The 18,257-nt window shown below is 41.9% G+C and overlaps 1 protein-coding gene across 6 annotated transcripts in view; it reads left to right on the top strand.

Moving 5' to 3' along the window:
* The window catches only part of mctp1a (multiple C2 domains, transmembrane 1a), a 494,888-nt gene that overhangs the window by 269,778 nt on the left and 206,853 nt on the right, over window positions 1–18,257 (top strand). For all 6 annotated transcript variants that reach the window (XM_062050987.1, XM_062050984.1, XM_062050988.1 and 3 more), the window contains one exon: window positions 17,618–17,711. In XM_062050987.1, coding sequence (XP_061906971.1) covers window positions 17,618–17,711 — 94 coding nt within the window. The remainder of the gene's footprint in view (window positions 1–17,617; window positions 17,712–18,257) is intronic.

Below are 18,257 nucleotides of genomic sequence, written 5' to 3'. Positions count from 1 at the left end.
CGGGTGGCAACCTGACCAGATGCCCGAACCACCTCATCTGGCTCCTCTCAATGTGAAGGAGCAGCGGCTTTACTTTGAGCTCCTCCCGGAGGACATAGCTTCTCACCCTATCTCTAAGAGAGAACCCCGCCACCCGGCGGAGGAAACTCATTTCGGCCGCTTGTACCCGTGATCTTGTCCTTTCGGTCATAACCCAAAGCTCATGACCATAGGTGAGGATGGGAACGTAGATCGACCGGTAAATTGAGAGCTTTGCCTTCCAGCTCAGCTCCTTCTTCAGATCAACGGATCGATACAGCCTCCGCATTACTGAAGACGCCGCACCGATCCGCCTGTCGATCTCACAATCCACTCTTCCCTAGCTCGTAAACAAGACTCCGAGGCACTTGAACTTCTCCACATGGGGCAAGATCTCTTCCCCAACCCGGAGATGGCACTCCACCCTTTTCCGGGCGAGAACCATGGACTCGGACTTGGAGGTGCTGATTCCCATCCCCGTCGCTTCACACTTGGCTGCGAACCGATCTAGTGAGAGCTGAAGATCCTGGCCATTAAGAGTAAGATTACTAATTCAGTGTAACTATTTGAGGTAAAAAAGGTTAAGAACCCCTGCTGTAGAAGCCAGCATTGTCTTCAATTTAAGATTTTTATAGTCACATTTGATTCGTTAGATCAGGTATGTCTAAACTTTTTGTCTCCAAGAGCCAAAGGGACAGTTTGGATGTTGTTCTTTAATTTCCTGTGTTTGGTATCACGGTGCTCTTGTTTTGGTAGTATTTCCTGTCTCTGTTTTGCAGCATCTTTACTTTTTATTCCTTGTATGCCGAAATGTTCTGTTCCTACTTGAACTTGCGTTACCTAATTAAATGACAGTCTTCCTGCTAGTCACTAGCCTTCCCTGCATCCTGGGATCAGGCCAACAGCCAACATACGGCGTCGTGACAGCACCTTGACTAAGAAGTTTAGCCTCACACTGCCATATATAAGGTAGTGTAGATCGTCCCATGTGAGAGCTAGCAACTAGTTAGCCTTGTGGACATGCTATCAATGATTCCTGTGAGAATCCTGCGCGTGACTGAAGCATTAAGGAGTGACAGGACTAGCTGTTGTGTGCTCAAACAACTGCCAGGTAGCATCTGTGAGCAGATAATATTGTATCATCTCTTTCCGACTGATCGGATCTGTAGTCCATTTTTCACTCATGCTGTAAGCGATGGATGAGGAAAAAACTGTCCCAGACCCACAATATGTACAGTATTTGATTTGGTAAGCCACCCTTTGGCAGGCCAAACCCAATTTTTTTCGTTGCAGGCATGTATGACACACGCATGCTAGCAAGAGCACAGCTAATGGGGATCCCCACAAATAAACAGATCTCATTGGTGACATTTGGATAAAACACTCACTTCAGCCAGTACCGTCATTTATGAAGTGCACCCACCTCTTTTTTGGATGAATTTTATTGGCCGTACAAGTCTGTAAATCGCAGGTGTACACGTTGAAACATGACATATATACAAAGGTTCCTTCACAAATGTAACAAAAGGCAGTTCCTGTAGCATGGCATACAGTAGTCTACCGGAGAGGTCATTAAGAGCGCTCTTTGTCCCCCTCCTGCTTTAGTTTTCACTTTCTTCTCGAGGTGAGTCGTCTCTGGAGTCGTTTCATCTTCTTCGGTGCCCGTTAGTAGCAGGGGGATTTTCGATACGTGCGGCGTCTGTTTCCTTTTTTGATAGTCGTGTCGTCGTCTTCGGCTATGGAGCTGCGTTGTGTGCATTTTGTTGATTCTTCTTCATGATGATGGTGAGTGCATAACGTGCTAAAAGGCCGACTGAATGATTGTGTAAGCGTGTTTGATTTAATGTGAACGATTTAATTGGTCCACCATGACCCGTTTCATTGGTCTGATGTGACAAGGCTAAATTTATTGTCATGTGAAGATTCCATAAATCCAAATATTAGCCACAGCATTGTAACGGTACAGTGGGAGAAGGAGACGGCACGGAGGCAGGGACGTCGTTAGCTTGCAGCGTGTTTATTGAAATATACAAATATATGTGAAGTGTGTGTTTAAACCAAATGTATAAGGTGTGACTATGTGTAGCAGGTATATGAGGAGTGTTACCAAGTGGTGTTGAAGTTGTTTGTTGAGATCGGTGCGGAAATCCAGAAAGGGCAAGGCAGGCTTGGAGGTCCAGGGACAGACAGGAGGTCAGAGGCTGGAGCGAGGCGTCGTGGTCCAAAGGCAGGCGTAAGGTTGAGATCCAGGAAGGCAGCAGAGAGTCCAGAGGGGATCCAGGGAGACGAGACACACAACTTGAAACCAGGGGATGACGAAGGGTTGCTGGATGACGACACAAGACAAGACACAGTGAGCACGACGAGGGGAAATGTAGTAGAATTTCTGACCTTTTGACCTATATTTCTTGTCTTTCAAGAATGTCCGCTCATTTTCAATACTCTTGTATTTTGTGCCATTGAATGGACCAGTTGTGGGACAAAAGTGAATATTAAGTCGTGCCAACCTGTCTACAGAATGTGTTGACTGTCTAAAGGATTCGAGTTGTTATGGAACAGATAGGAAACGCAAACAAGACATTTGACGCACTCGATAAGGAACGATGACGCACAACAGACATATAAAAAATGGCAGAAGACCGGAACTCGTTGGGCTTTTGGCTGCCTTGGTGAAGAAAGAGATCCACTCAAACAGTCTGTCTCTCTTTGGGGTGTGGTTCAGTCCATTGGGCAGACTGTTCAGTGGCATGTGCGTGCTGGCCGAAATTGGGGAAAACTCAGGTAGAGTTGGAGCTGTGGGGGCTTTGGGGAAGGCGGGGGCAGAGTATGGGGCGTGGGGCTTTGGTCCAGGCCCTCGGCTTGCTTCAGGCCTCCTCGCTGCTTCGGCACTCCCGACACTTCTTTCCACAGCTGCTGGAGTCCCCGTGGACACATTGGCTGGCAACCTTAGTTGTTCTCGTCATCGCTGGCAAGGTGTAGTCTCTCCTCTCGGTTCCTTCCAGTCAGGTATCGGGTGTTGGTCCTGGATCGGCTTTGACCGTGCCCCTCTTAGCGAGTGCAAGGGAATCTGGAGTGGCTGCTTTCATCCTCAAATCTGCACAGAGGAACTGGCACACAAATTCTACATTTTGCAAACTTACCATTTTGGTCTCATGGTCTTTCCACCTTCCTAGGAAGCTGCTGGTCCTGAGAAGTGCTGATCTTGTGACTGAAGAAGATTAACCTGTTTTCTTAAAATAGGTGCCGTTGTTTGACCTAATCTTTTTGGGGAAACCATGTCGGGATATTAGATCATTCACAAAATATTTAATTACTGAATTGGCACCCTCCTTTGAGGGTGGGGTTGCTTCCGCCAACCACTGCAATTGTCAATCTAAATCATTACGTTCCTTTATCCTTGTACCGGATTGATCATATTGATTAAATAAACCTCAACACGCTCAAACTTGACCCAATCCAAACTCACCTCCCCCCTCTGTCCCTCTCACAGGGACAGTGTTAGTCGTAGTAATAGTAATAGTAATAGTAGTAGTAGTATTAGCAGTTTCAGAAACAGCCAAGAAAAACAAAAGGCAGCTGATAGCCAAGAGCAGCAAGAACAGAGGCGGAGGACAGGTCATGTTTGAGGTCACTGTTCGCTTTTGCAATAGTACTTTGATATTTTACAACACCTAGTGAATTATTGTGGCCTCAATAATTCACTAAATAGTTGTATTTAATTTAGTCTATCTATGATGGGACAATGCACAGAAACATTAAGTTCAGAAACAGATATGTTCTGAACTAGATTATATCTAAATAGCTACTTTCCATCTGTAGTCCCTGGCTACCTAAATTAAGGGGATCCACAAATCAAGCAATAAAATTATGACACTAATTAATCATAATAAATATATACATTCATAATAATCAATAATTAATCAAAAATAATCATACTGTAGCATGTAATCAATTATAAGAAAAGTCACCAAATGCCCCTTCATGCACACATACTTACCATACAATACAACCACACCTTATTTACATCATCCCACAAAGACAATACATGCTCTTGTTCACATCTGTCATCATTCGTAAAAACAACCAAGATTTTAACAGCCATACCTCACAATTTACAACAAAAATGCTCTCATAGATAAATATAATACTCATTAATTTGATGTGTCAACATAATGCCCCTCTTAGTGACCGTGTGAGCTGAGCAGCCTTGATTGCTCCAAAGCCACTTTTTTAATTTCAAATTTTCTATTCCTTTTGTTATAACATGGAGAAGGCTAATTGGTCTGTACATGTTCTGGTCTTCTTTATTTCCTGCTTTATGGATTTAATTATAGTAGCAGTTTCTCGACGTGGTAGGGAAAGTGTTTTCCGTTATTGATTTATTTATCAATCGTTGTTATACGAGCAATAATACAATCCTTATATGTTTTTAGGAAGATAGTGTCCAACCCATATATATATCTCTAGATCGTGAGTCTGATAATGCAGTGAAGATTTTGTTTAACTTTGTTTCATTTGTTACTTCTAAAATGAGTCCATCCTGAATAAATGACAATTATTTGCACTGATTTTGAGGGATTTTTATTCAGGGTTTGTACAGACTGATGAAATGTTCATTAAAATTATTACTTATGTCCAGACTGTCTGCGATAGTAGCGCCATTGATATTTAATGTTATAGTGTTGTTTCTTGTTTGCTCTCTTCCCGTAAGTTTGTATCTGGTTTTCCATAACCCTCTATTGTTCCCTTTTGCAGCTTTGATTAATTCTAAATGAAAGTCAGCCTTAGACTTCCGCATAAACATTGTTACCTTGTTCCTCCAAACTTTTAAAACATACGATCTGTATTTAGACCTGTTATAATTGCTCTTTTGAGAGCTGAGTCCCGATGTCTTTATTAGAATCCAAATTGTTTTATTAATCCAATGGTATTTTTATTTTAGCACTCTTCTTTCTGGTTTTGTATTCGTGTATTTACAGATGTTCTCTTTGCTTTTTGTCATCCAATTGTAATTCTAGTAGAGCTGCTTATCATTTGTATCATGTATAAGCCGTTTATAATATCCTTAAGTTTCTTTCTACGTGTTTTATTTAACCAGTCCAGATTAACGTCCTCCATGACGTTACTTCTTTCATACTATGCTGTTTGAGGATGTCTGAAAATGAATCAAGAAAAATGTCTTTAGCTGTGGTCGGTCGGTATACTACAATTACCTTGAAATACATTTCTGAGGAACATGTGATTTTAATTTCAATATACTCAAATTGATCTACTTTTAATGTTTTCCCTTTCATAAATCATAATTCCTCCCCCCTTTGTCACTCGATCTGTCTTTTCTGTAATCTTGTCCCCCGGGACATTAATTAGAACGAAAGTTGTTGTGGGTTTTAACCATGTCTCTGATAGACAAGGTAATCCGGATTAGAGTCTGACAGTAACTGCTGTATTTGTTCAGTATGTTTCCTGTGGTAGAAAGTTTAATAATGCGGACACGTTTGTTACTGAATACTTTCTACAGACTTCTGTCTCTCTGCGACTTTGTGTATGTAATAAGCAACTATAAATATTTGATATGCTTAAATTTTGTTTTAGCTCAGCTGTTGTGTAGCTGCTAGCTCTTTGTAGCCTACAGCAGGAATCTCCAAATTGCAACCAATAGCTATGTTTTTAACAGACAACCGAAATAATTGATTTGCGTATCGGTTCAATCAGCGGCAGCTACGCCCTGTTTTATCATTTGACCTACATTTTTTTTGTTTCGTAGGCAGGACAGAGGGAACAATGTGGGTCATTAGTTGTCCATCTTATACCATTCTAATTGTTGTAAGGATAGTTCACATGAGCGGCCATACCTTGAGTCCCACCATATATAAGAGTCAAAAGGCTCCTATTATGAGTCGTCTAATTGGTGATCATACACTTTGGTGGTTTGGGTGGCAGGACACACGGACGCACCTCCGTCAGCCAGCGCTAGGACAGTTGGAGCAGTCCCCGTCTTCCATTCGTTCCTGGGAGGCGTCCCCAGTAGTTGTCAGCTGATGTCGTGCTGTCAGGCAACATCAGGAAGTTCCTTCTGTGCGGTATTGAATTGTCAGGGCACAGTTCGTAAGCAGGTCATTACAAGGTGTGTGCAGGTTGACCACAAAGGAATGCTTCAAAGATTGTGTTGAACATTGTCCGTTGACACTTATGTCCAGCAGGGGTCTGTTTGTATCCTGCTGTTCGTCCTGCTGTCACACCTGTATTTTTTGTGAGCATGTTCTGGCTACAACTTTGGAGCTTGTCTTGTTCAGAGAAGTTGGCAGTCCCCCGGCTGCACATCCTTTCCACCCTCGCTTGACCTAGCACAACCGTGGCTACCACCCAAGTCCGTCTGAATGGTTTTATGTTTTGTTGAGGTTTTTTCCTCTAGAATTTGGAACTCAAAACATGTACACCCATCGTTTTCATATCCTCTCGGTTAGTTCAATTTGCATATCACGTTTTAAAATTACAGTCTTAACTATCCCATTAATTGCTAATCAAAAACCTTAATTCAAAGATTATACGTACTACTTCATGCGTATTTAAGTACCCTTTTAATTCACTTAAAGATTATCTATAAGTTAATTTAAACTATCATTTGTCTATCAGTAGGCGCGAGCAAGCTGTCATGCTTGCACTCTGACCTCCCGCTGTGCGTGATACTCTCCAAAACAAAGGAATGTTTTTATTCACGTTTCTCCTTATCTTTCAGCTAAATCTTTTAATCTTTTAACTTTTAACGTCCGTACTGTGTTTATTTTTATTGTCTGCATTTTAATTTTGCTTTTATTTTCTTTCATTTCACTTTGTTGTCTGTGAAGCACTTTGAGTCTTGTCCTTTCCTGGAAAAACGCCACACAAACAAAGCTGCCCCGCATTGCCTTTTTAGTTCTTCTTCCTGAGGGAACTCTCCTGAAGGAATCAATAACGTTTTATCTGTCTATCCATCTATCTATTACTAACCCGAGCACAATTCATGACGTCATGCTCATCTTGCAGACAGTTATTTCCATTTAGTTTTATTCTCTATTTGTAATTCTACATGCACCAATGTCACATAGAAATTTGCTTTCTTTGTTATTTATTTACATTATTATTTCTGGTTTACTTGCTGTCTGTTTACTTAAGTTCTCATATTTTGGTCTGTCTTCCTTCTGATTAGAATTTGTTTAACGCTTCTCTACGTTTTGTTTTGACAATGGCGCTGAGTGGCTCTTATCTGTACTTCCTCAGACTCTATGTTTCACAGATGCCCTTAGATGTATTAGAATATACATTTAACTTTTATTTTATTGTGTGTTTATTCCTAAAAAAATTAAAATGTCAATGTATGATCAATTTATCTTTATCAAATTTAAATTCAATATTATTTAATTTATTTGTTGTATAACTATTAATTCAAAGTTACAATGTGTCCTAATCTATGATGTTCGTGCGTGTGTGTTTGTCTCAACTTCCACACAGAAACTGGATGGATCAGATAAGCAACAAGGCTGTACCAAAAAAAAGTATACTAGACATATAAATGAATGATGAATTAAACAATGTTTCAATGTCCCACAATCCGTATTTATTGATTGATATTTAAACGTGTAATTTTCCATATATCTATTATTTTACTGGACTTAGCAAGCACCTACTACTAGCACACTCTACAGACCGAGAATAACTGTTCAACCACACTTAGTAATGCCAAGCTAGATGCTAACCTAGCCTTACTATGCCTCAGTAAGCAAACTTTTGCTAACCTAGCCCAATGCTATGCTAAAACAATGCTAACCTAGCTCAATGCTATGCTAACACAATGCTAACCTAGCTCAATGCTATGCTAACACAATGCTAACCTAGCTCAATGCTATCAGTGTCACTCCTCTTCGAACCAATGCCTCACGCAGCTGTCACTCACACAGCCTCGTCACACGCACACACTCTTATCTCAAAATGTCTCCCAGCTGAGACTATATGCGTCACACAGTCACTCACACACAGAGAATTTACCAGCGAGCAAGAGCCTTTTTTCCCGTACTCAAAATCTCAGTGTGTAAAACAACTGTAATATCGCACAGTCACAATCACCAGTATAGTTAAAAACAAATTCAAATGACTGGAATTCGCTCGCAGCGCCCAAGAGGGGGAGCCTCCCTGCTTAGGCTGCTGCCTCCGCGATCCAACCTCTTGATAAGCGGAAGAAAATAATTATATGGATGGATCATTCACTCATGTGTTTTCTGTACATAACTTTGTCTATTTTCTCACACGCACACACATAACCGACAATTTCCCAGCTCTTGCAGATCAGCGTGGGTGCGAAAAAAGCGTGAGGGAACTCTCACAAAAGCATGAGGGAGAATTAAAACAGATAAGAAACCAGGTGCTACACAAAAGTTATTAAAATACGCAGATATATATATATATATACATTTAAAAACACACATTTTTATCCCACAAACCACGCCCCCCTGGTCCGGACCAATATAAACAACTAATGCACGCATGCTTTTGTGGAATCGGCCGTCTCATATCACAAAAACCAGGTTCCATCATTGCTCATAAAACGGCGATTAACCCGTTTCATTGGAGCAGCACCTGCGTTATCAAACTGACCAACACGGATCACCGGCCTCTAAGGCACCATAGGACCACCAGGAATCACCCAGCAACCTACAGACATCGTGTCTGGTCAGTCCCATACAGTTTCACCAAGTTTCACCAAAGCTCTACCATATGGAGCCCGAGACGCCACCTGTCTATTCTGCAGCCATTAAACAGATTCGTGACAACTTGGCTCAGTTGATCTCCTTTACCGGAGTCACTGAATGGTCACCTAATATGAGGCTTTTTTACACGCTGAGTCACAAGGACTAGGGACCGCTGCAGTTTCCACATAGACAGGTGTCTCGCACTTTCACAGACGTATCAATTTTATATGGGCCAAATGTCACACCAGTTAGCAACCCTTGCCTTAAATTTATCTTTGTCCAACTCTGGCTAATTCTGATGCACTTGCAGAAAGAAGCATCCTCTGCCAGCAACGACAGAGGATGAAGAGGTTAAAAGAAATTTTTCGTCTCACATCGTCTGTGCTTCTACACTCCAAACCACCAAAATTCTATCAACAATCCCCTAATGTTAAAAACAAGAAATCACAAGTTTTCAACAAACACACAGACAAATGATCACATATGGATGTCGTTGTGGCTTGTACAGCCCTTTGAGACACTTGTGATTTAGGGCTATATAAATAAACATTGATTGATTGATTGATATAAAACAACTCAATCCAACCATAATTTACCCCAGTCCAGGTTGTTTTTGGAGAACCTGACTAAACCTATCTTTTATCAAAAATAGATTCAGCAATTAGTCTTATCGATCCGGCTCTCTCCAGGCAGAAAATGTTTACACTTTAAGCAAAACGCTTACCTTGTATTAGATGCGCGCGTGCAGCACACTGTCTGCCTGACTGAGAGAGCGAGAGCGGCTGTCGACCTGTAGCTTCTAAACCATCCTGTTCGTGACGCCAATTTGTGTAGTGGATTGTCCGAAGCTTAAGCAGGCAACAAAAGTAGTTTAGTACAACAAATGTATTTACCCATTATCAGAAGTGCAGGTTGAATTGAGTTGGCCGTGCAGACAAACCACAAGTTACTCCGGAGCCAACAAGACACACACAAGCCAAAATCACCCCCGAGTTCCGGTCTTCTGCCATTTTTTATATGTCTGTTGTGCGTCATCGTTCCTTATCGAGTGCGTCAAATGTCTTGTTTGCGTTTCCTATCTGTTCCATAACAACTCGAATCCTTTAGACAGTCAACACATTCTGTAGACAGGTTGGCACGACTTAATATTCACTTTTGTCCCACAACTGGTCCATTCAATGGCACAAAATACAAGAGTATTGAAAATGAGCGGACATTCTTAAAAGACAAGAAATATAGATCAAAAGGTCAGAAATTCTACTACAGAAACACAAAGAACGAGGAAGCACATGGGCAAAGAAGAGAGAGATGTGAGAGGCTTACTGTACAAGTACAAGTAGCTACGTTCTGGCACTGGAACGCAGGACGCACTGGCTTATGAAGGCAGGATTCTCATCAGCGCGGAGGCGTGGCTGCAGCAGGAGAGAAACGCCCGTGGGCGTGTCCCGGGGTGAGCTCCACGGAGCGCACAGCAGAGTTAGAGGCGGCAGGTGTATGAACCGTAACAAGAATTGTATTACAGGTTCTAAAGTGTGGGGGAAAAAGTAGCGGCTTATAGTGGGGAAATTACTGTCAACACACTAGAGAAAGTGAGGCTCTCGGATTGGTTTGGCTAGGGTCGTCTTCAGCTCTGGTGAAGCACAGAGGAGACGATCAGACTTGACGAGCTAAAGGAGGTAACAAACATTTCGTAAGTGAACCCCTGCAAGAATCATTACCATTGCCAGAGGTGAGCAGGGAGGGAGGACTCCAGCCCGAACAAAGTGATCGAAACTGCAGCTTGCTACCCGGTCCAATTTCGGGCGAGGCCCACCAGGCCCGATTGCGTGGTATGACCCGCCTGAGGCACGTTGTGGTACGCCGTGCTACCTGTCCCACGGGGGTGCATCTCGACAGGCCTCTCGTCCACCATCTCTGAACATCCTCCCAACACACCTGCTGTACGTGTGGTGCCTCGGGTATTCAACTCACCTCCAGGGGTTCAATGTTCAACAATTCCACCACAATCAGACTTTTTTTAATTGAATCGCCTAATAGTCGATCATGTTAAGTCCACCTTAGTAGAAGCCTTAGCTACTTGCTGATGACACCTTCAGATGAAGAGCATCCCCTGCTGGAAAACTACCTAAAATGATCTTTTTACATAAAAAGGGTTCATCAGAATTGCAAAGTAATATTTAAATGTGTCCTTAGTCATACTTTGTATAAAGTTAATGTAGCGTTGCACTTAGATAATGCAAACTTATCAGGAGTTTGCATTGCATGTGTGAGGAACCTTTTGACTTTTCTTCTTTTGTTGCTGTATCTTCACTTGATAGTGTTAAGAGTGTGTTTAGTTGTCTTCTGGTGTGTGTGTGTGTGTGTGTGTGCATTTGTGTGTGTGTGTGTGTCTCAAAACCAAAGGAAGGTGCTGGTGTGAAGCCGGTGTTTGTGCGTGTAACTATCATAACCTTGCCATTCACGCCTCATTGAATGTGTTCTTGCTTGAATGTCTGTATTGTTAGTCCAGTTGGCGTGTCAGCCTATACACGGGAACAAAGACAATGGGTCCTATGCAACACATTCTTCTTTATGCATTTTATCACTTTCCTTTTTCTTGCCTGCCTTAGGAATTGACTTTTATTTGATACTGGTTGATGGGTACTTTGCACATTTGAACCGATACAGAAGCCATTTCCAGTACCTAGGAATCGAAGTTTGTGTGTGTCAATAAATATGAATTGTTTTTGATGATAAAATCTCATTTATTGCAACATTTAAAAATGAGATGATTATGATAACTGCTGCCCTGTTTTATTATCATTCGCAAGTATGACATATACAAACGTAGTTGCAAGTCCAAGACATTAGATGGCATTAGTGTACAGTTGTTGTTTTTTGTTGTGCCCTAAAAAGTGTTGATACTTTAAGTATTGTACTTATTATACATACATTTAGCAATAGATGATATTTGTCTATTACCTTACTGTTTCTATGTTAGCTACCTCTCTTTGTTTGTAATGTATATTTTCTGCTGGATCTACTCTTTAAATGTTATGCTCCCCTTTTTTTTGCTGCAGCTGTTACATATACTGTAAAATTGTACATGGTAATTGAGATTTCTTAGTTATTGTATATATTATATGATAATATAATATAATAATATAATATATCAGTATATATTATATACTGTATATACACTATATTGCCAAAAGTATTTGGCCACTTGCCTTGACTCACATATGAACTTGAAGTGCAATCCCATTCCTAACCTATAGGTTTAATATGATGTTGGTCCACCTTTTGAAGCTGTTACAGCTTCAACTCTTCTGGGAAGGCTGTCCACAAGGTTGCGGAGTGTGTTTATAGGAATTTTCCACCATTCTTCCAAAAGCGCATTGATGAGGTCACACACTGATGTTGGTCGAGAAGGCCTGGCTCTCAGTCTCTGTTGTAATTCATCCCAAAGGTGTTCTATTAGCATTAGCGGGTTCAGGTCAGGACTCTGTGCAGGCCAGTCAAGTTTATCCACACCAGACTCTGTCATCAATGTCTTTATGGACCTTGCTTTGTGTACTGGTGCACAGTCATGTTGGAAGAGGAAGGGGCCCGCTCCAAACTGTTCCCACAAGGTTGGGAGCATGGAATTGTCCAAAATGTTTTGGTATCCTGGAGCATTCAAAGTTCCTTTCACTGGAACTAAGGTGCCGAGCCCAACTTCTGAAAAACAACCTCACTCCATAACTCCTCCTCCACCAAATTTCACACTCGGCACAATGCAGTTCAAAATGTAGCGTTCTCCTGGCAACCTCCAAACCCGCACTCGTCCATCAGATTGCCAGATGGAAAAGCGTGATTCATCACTCCAGATAACGCGTCTCCACTGCTCTAGAGTCCAGTGGCGACGTTATTTACACCAATGCATCTGACGCTTTGCATTGGACTTGGTGATGTATGGTTTAGAGCAGGGGTCGGCAACCCGCGGCTCCAGAGCCGCATGCGGCTCCTTGACCACTCTGATGCGGCTCAGCTACATACATGCCGACCCCCCCCGATTTTCCCAGGAGACTTATGGATCTCAGTGTCTCTCAAAGATTACTCCCAGGGAAAATATAATCCTATTTACACTCTAATTACTAAATAAAGGGCGTGCCCTAATTGCACTGCAGTAATTGTCCTCTATAGCATTTACATACAGCGTGCCAGTCCAGCCACATGTTGCATGTTGTTATTACTTGCACACACAGGAGACAGCAAAGCATACTTAGTCATCAGCCACACAGCTTACACTGACGGTAGCCGTATCAAACAACTTTAACATTGTTACGTTACAAATATGCGCCACACTGTGAACCCACACCAAAAAAGAATGAAAAACACATTTCTGGAGAACATCCTACCGTAACACAACATAAACACGACACAACCATTACCCAGAATCCCATGCAGCCCTAACTCTTCCGGTCTACATTATACACCCCCGCTACCACCAAATCCCCCCACACATCAACCCCCCCCCCCACCCCCCCACCCCCCCCACCCCCCCACCCCCCCCACCCCACCCCCTCTCCGTGCGTTGGTTGAGCGGAAGAGTTAGGGCTGCATGGGATTCTGGGTATTGGTACCGTCAGTGTAAGATGTGTGGCTGCTGAGTTAGTACGCCTTGCTGTCTCTTACGTGAGCAAGCTGAAACTGCATTGTACGTGTGGTCGAGCAGGTACACTGTTAGGGCAGACTGTAGAGGGCGCCAAAGGCAGTGTCATCACGCTCTGATATTCGGGATTCCCCTGGGAAAAATGAGAGGGTTGGCAAGTATGACGCTATCAAGCGCCATTCATTCAAAACTCGCGGGCTGCACTAACATCAAATTTCCACATTAAAGTGCGTGCCGGTGCGTGTGTCGGAGACCCCTGGTTAACATAGCACAAAGCATTTAAACTTTGTATGCGGTGTTTTTCATTTTAAATTTAAAAAAATGTTTTGTGGCTCCCATTACTTTCTTTAGTTTGTGAAACTTGCCAAAATGGCTCTTTGAGTGGTAAAGGTTGCCGACCCCTGGTTTAGAGGGAGCTGCTCGGCCATGGAAACCCATTCCAGGAAGCTCTCTGCGTACTGTACGTGGGCTAAGGTCACATGAAGTTTGGAGCTGTGTAGCAACGGACTTTACAGAAAGACGGCGACCTCTTTGCACTATGCGCTTCAGCATCCGCCTACCTCTCTGTCAGTTTACGTGGCCTACCACTTCGTGGCTGAGTTGGTGTTGTTCCCAAACTCTTCCATTTTCTTATAATAACGCCAACATTTGACTTTGGAATATTTAGGAGCGAGGAAATTTCACGACTGGATTTGTTGCACAGGTGGCATCCTATGACAGTTCCACGCTCATACTTGCCAACCCTCCCGAATTTTCCGGGAGACTCCCGAATTTCAGTGCTTCTCACGAAAATCTCCCGGGACAATCTTTCTCCCGAAAATCTCCCGATTTCCAGCCGGACAACAATATTGGGGGCGTGCCTTAAAGGCACTGCCTTTAGCGTCGTCTCTCACCTGAAAAAGAGACTATTATATATGTCTCCTTTATCCATAGGTTTATCTATAACCCATAAAGTAGGCAGGCACGGAGCTATTTCTCAGCGTGTGTTTATACCAGCCGGCACGTTAATACTGTAGCGGCTGGCTACGGGGTGTTAGCCAATGACTTTGGCTGGGGGGCGGGACTTCCGGGAGAGATAGGGAAGTGACGTTGTTAATAGGAAGTGGATGTTTGAGTTTTGCCGGGAAAAGGCATAGACACACATTGGAGCTGTTGTGTGGTTGAATTACATCTTGTGCAATAAAGACAAGACAAACAAAGAAGTCGTATGAGCCTACATTCCTGGGATTATTACAATACACTGACACAGATTCAGAGATCGCTCGCCAGTACTCAAATGGTAGAACAAAAGATACTCAAATGGTGAAAGGTAAGTGTTTTTTTTTTTTTTAAGTAAGCAGCAAGTACAGTACAGTTAGTAGAACAACTGTGTTTTCATTACTGTTTACTGTACTATATATATATATATATATATATATATATATATATATATATATATATATATATATATATATATATATATGCGAAAATCCGGCAACCAGGCGTGACGTCACACCCAACTCAGGTTGTCACAATCTGGTGAGCGTTGCTTGCAGCGTGACTCCAAGGATGCAGGGATAGCAGGCGTAATGCAAGTAAAATTAATTTAATAGTCACAGGAAGCATGGAACAAACAAAAAAAATGTTTTTTTAAACATTAAAACTAAAATGTAATGTTTTTTCCAGCATTAAAAGAAAAAGCTACTGGTTTTTTTTTAAATGAAAAGAAAAATCTAATGTTTTTTTTTAAACCTGAATACTTAGTCAGTTTTTTTTTAACATTGAACTCTAAAATCCAATGTTTTTTTTAACATGAAAAGAAAAAGCCAATGTTTTTTCAACATGAAAACCACAATTATTATTTTCTTAACATCGAAATATTTTTTATTTACAAAAAGCAAACAAATAGTAAAATAAATAAGTTTTATTTTGAAAACAAAAACACAATGTTTTTTCAACATGAAAAGATTAATTCTACGTTTTTTTAACATTAAAACTAAAATACAATGTTTTTCCAACATAGGAAAAATCCAATGTTATTTTCAACATAAAAATACATATCAAATCATTTTTCCGACATGAAGGGAACAAATTCAATGTTTTTTTTTTCTAAAATAAAAACAAAAAACGTATGTTTTTTTTAACCTGAAAATAAAAAGTCAATGTTTGTGTCAACATGAGAAACAAAATATTTGTTTAACATAAAAACAATTTCCTTTAAAAAAATTACAAAAATATCAAAATAAATTCATTTTTTTAACATGAAAAGAATCATCCAATGTTTTTTAAAACTAACTGATAAATGGGTTATACTTGTATAGCGCTTTTCTACCTTCAAGGTACTCAAAGCGCTTTGACAGTATTTCCACATTCACCCATTCACACACACATTCACACACTGATGGAGGGAGCTGCCATGCAAGGCGCTACCAGCACCCATCAGGAGCAAGGGTGAAGTGTCTTGCCCAAGGACACAACGGACGTGACTAGGATGATAGAAGGTGGGGATTGAACCCCAGTAACCAGCAACCCTCCAATTGCTGGCACGGCCACTCTACCAACTTCACCACGCCGTCCCCAAAACCAAACATTTTTTAAACATTAAAACCTAAATACAATGTTTTTTTCTAACATTTACACACTCAGCAACAGTCTACCAAGTACAATGATCCAGCGCTGAAGGAGGCACCAGGTGAAACTAAATAGAACTAATTAATACTATCTATCTAATAAGGTGTGCTGATAGGACATGGAACAGAAAGTAAAGGTGCTTCAAAATACAGAGACCAAACAGGAAATACTGACAAAACAAGAGCACCAGGACAGGAAGTGATTCTAAACACAGGAAATAGAAACTAGAAATAAGACTGGACAGGAATTAAAACACCAAAACACAGGAAAACCCAAACATGACCTCGTATTGAATCTGTGCCCGGTAGGACCGGCGGGATTCTTTTAGTGCCAAAAAAGTACCAGATTCGGTAGCCATCCTTATTAAGAGACAGGGCTACAGAGCTGGCACTGAGCGCGGTACAGACAAGCTCCACAGTGTCTTGTCTGAACTTTGGTCTCCTTGGACGCATCCTCGCTCATCCATGCAGACTGGACACTGGCCGAGAGTTGGTGGGCGGCCGAGGGTTGGGTCGGCTCTCCTGGTTGCTTTGTTGGGTCTGCTCCTGTCTCTGGCCATGCTCCCCCCACCCCAGCGGCCGATGGTGTGGAACACCGCAGAGGTCACCACAGTGTATATGTTTTGTTGTTGTTTTACTTTTGTGGCTGTGTGTAGAAGTGGCTGGTTGCATCAGATCTGCTCTTTTAATGTATTTAATGTCCTTTGTGTTTCCTTGATGTTTCCCTCTTACACACATGTTTATGTGTACTATGGCTATGAGGTTTTTTTCCCCTTGGCCTCAGTCTGGATCCCCGCTCCAGGGGCCCAGGCTTATACAATTTTTTTTTGTTCTCCCCCTTCTTCCCAGCGTTTACCTGTTTCTCACCTTTTTTGTAAGGGGCGCCGGAAGTTGGCAGACCCGTCAGCGATCTTGTTCTGTCTCCCTGAAATGTTTGTCTGATCTTGAATGGGATTGTGCTGAAATCCTTAATTTCCCTTTGGGGATTATTAAAGTATTTCTGATTCTGATTTCTGATTCTGAATCTAATACATTTTAGTTTGTACTTTTTTCAACTTTTATATGTATAAATGCTGCAGTAGTCAAATATCTTCTATATGACAGGAGTCCTCTGCTGTTTTGTAAGGACCTATTGGTTGGGCACAGATCCTCTATATCAGTGCCATGTCTTCATGTTTCCTAAGAACATTTTGCTGCACATCATTTCATCCTAGCCACACCCTTCATCTAGTCTCCAGACCGAGAGAAAGCTTGACTGCATATTATCTTTGTGCCACAGTCACCTTAGTCTCATTTTTCTTATGTCTGTTAAAACAAGGACACATCAATTATATCAAACTTGTCTTGTACTCCTATCAAGGAGACGTTATTACATCGTTTTATCGCCCAGCTCCACAGTCTGAATATTATTAAAATGTATCAAAGGTACACACAAAAGTACTACTACTGCTCATTTTTCCTCTGTAGGACCGGACTATAAATGCCAGCTGTATATTTTCAAATGAGGGCTGTTAAAAGACATTCTCTACCCTTTCCCTCTCTTAATGAAATGTCAGACTATTGACCCATCTTTCTCTTAAATGCTAATTTGCCAGCCTCTTTGACCTTTCACCCCTGTGCCTTTGCCGTTTCAGAGCCTGTGGAGGTCACTGCACAACCTGAAAGACGTCGGCGTGGTGCAGGTAAAAGTCATCCGGGCCGAGGGACTGATGGCAGCAGATGTCACGGGTAAGACGGGCGTGTCACACCCAAACAACAGGACTAATAACCTCCCTTGTGCCTCAATTTAAAATAGTATTCTTCAATATTTTAATTCCTTTTATGACGGGAAAGTCTGTCCCTGGTCTTTAAAGTCATTAGTGTACGTTAATGTATCTTATCCAGCCTCTTGAGGACATAGAAACAAAAATGTATGGATGAAGGCACAGTTGGAAGACCTTAACCTGCTCAGTGGCCTTGGGGTTAGGGTCCGCCCTGAGACTGGAAGGTCGTGAGTTCAAACCTCAGCCGAGTCATACCAAAGACTATAAAAATGGCACCCATTGCCTCCCTGCATCAAGGGTTGGAATTGGGGTTTAAATCACCAAAATTGTTCCTGAGCGTGGCGATCGCTGCTGCTCACTGCTCCCCTCACCTCCCAGGGGGTGACCATGGGGATGGGTCAAATGCAGAGGATAATTTCACCACACCTAGTGTGTGTGTGACTATCGTTGGGACTTTAACTTTAAGAACCCTGATCTCAACCCCATCTGAACTTTGATCTGAACAAGAACA

The sequence above is a fragment of the Entelurus aequoreus genome, linkage group LG06, assembly GCF_033978785.1.
Source record: "Entelurus aequoreus isolate RoL-2023_Sb linkage group LG06, RoL_Eaeq_v1.1, whole genome shotgun sequence".
Lineage (NCBI taxonomy): Eukaryota > Metazoa > Chordata > Actinopteri > Syngnathiformes > Syngnathidae > Entelurus > Entelurus aequoreus.
The sequence above is the reverse complement of the archived record's forward strand: the minus strand, read 5'-3'. Positions and strand labels throughout refer to the sequence as shown.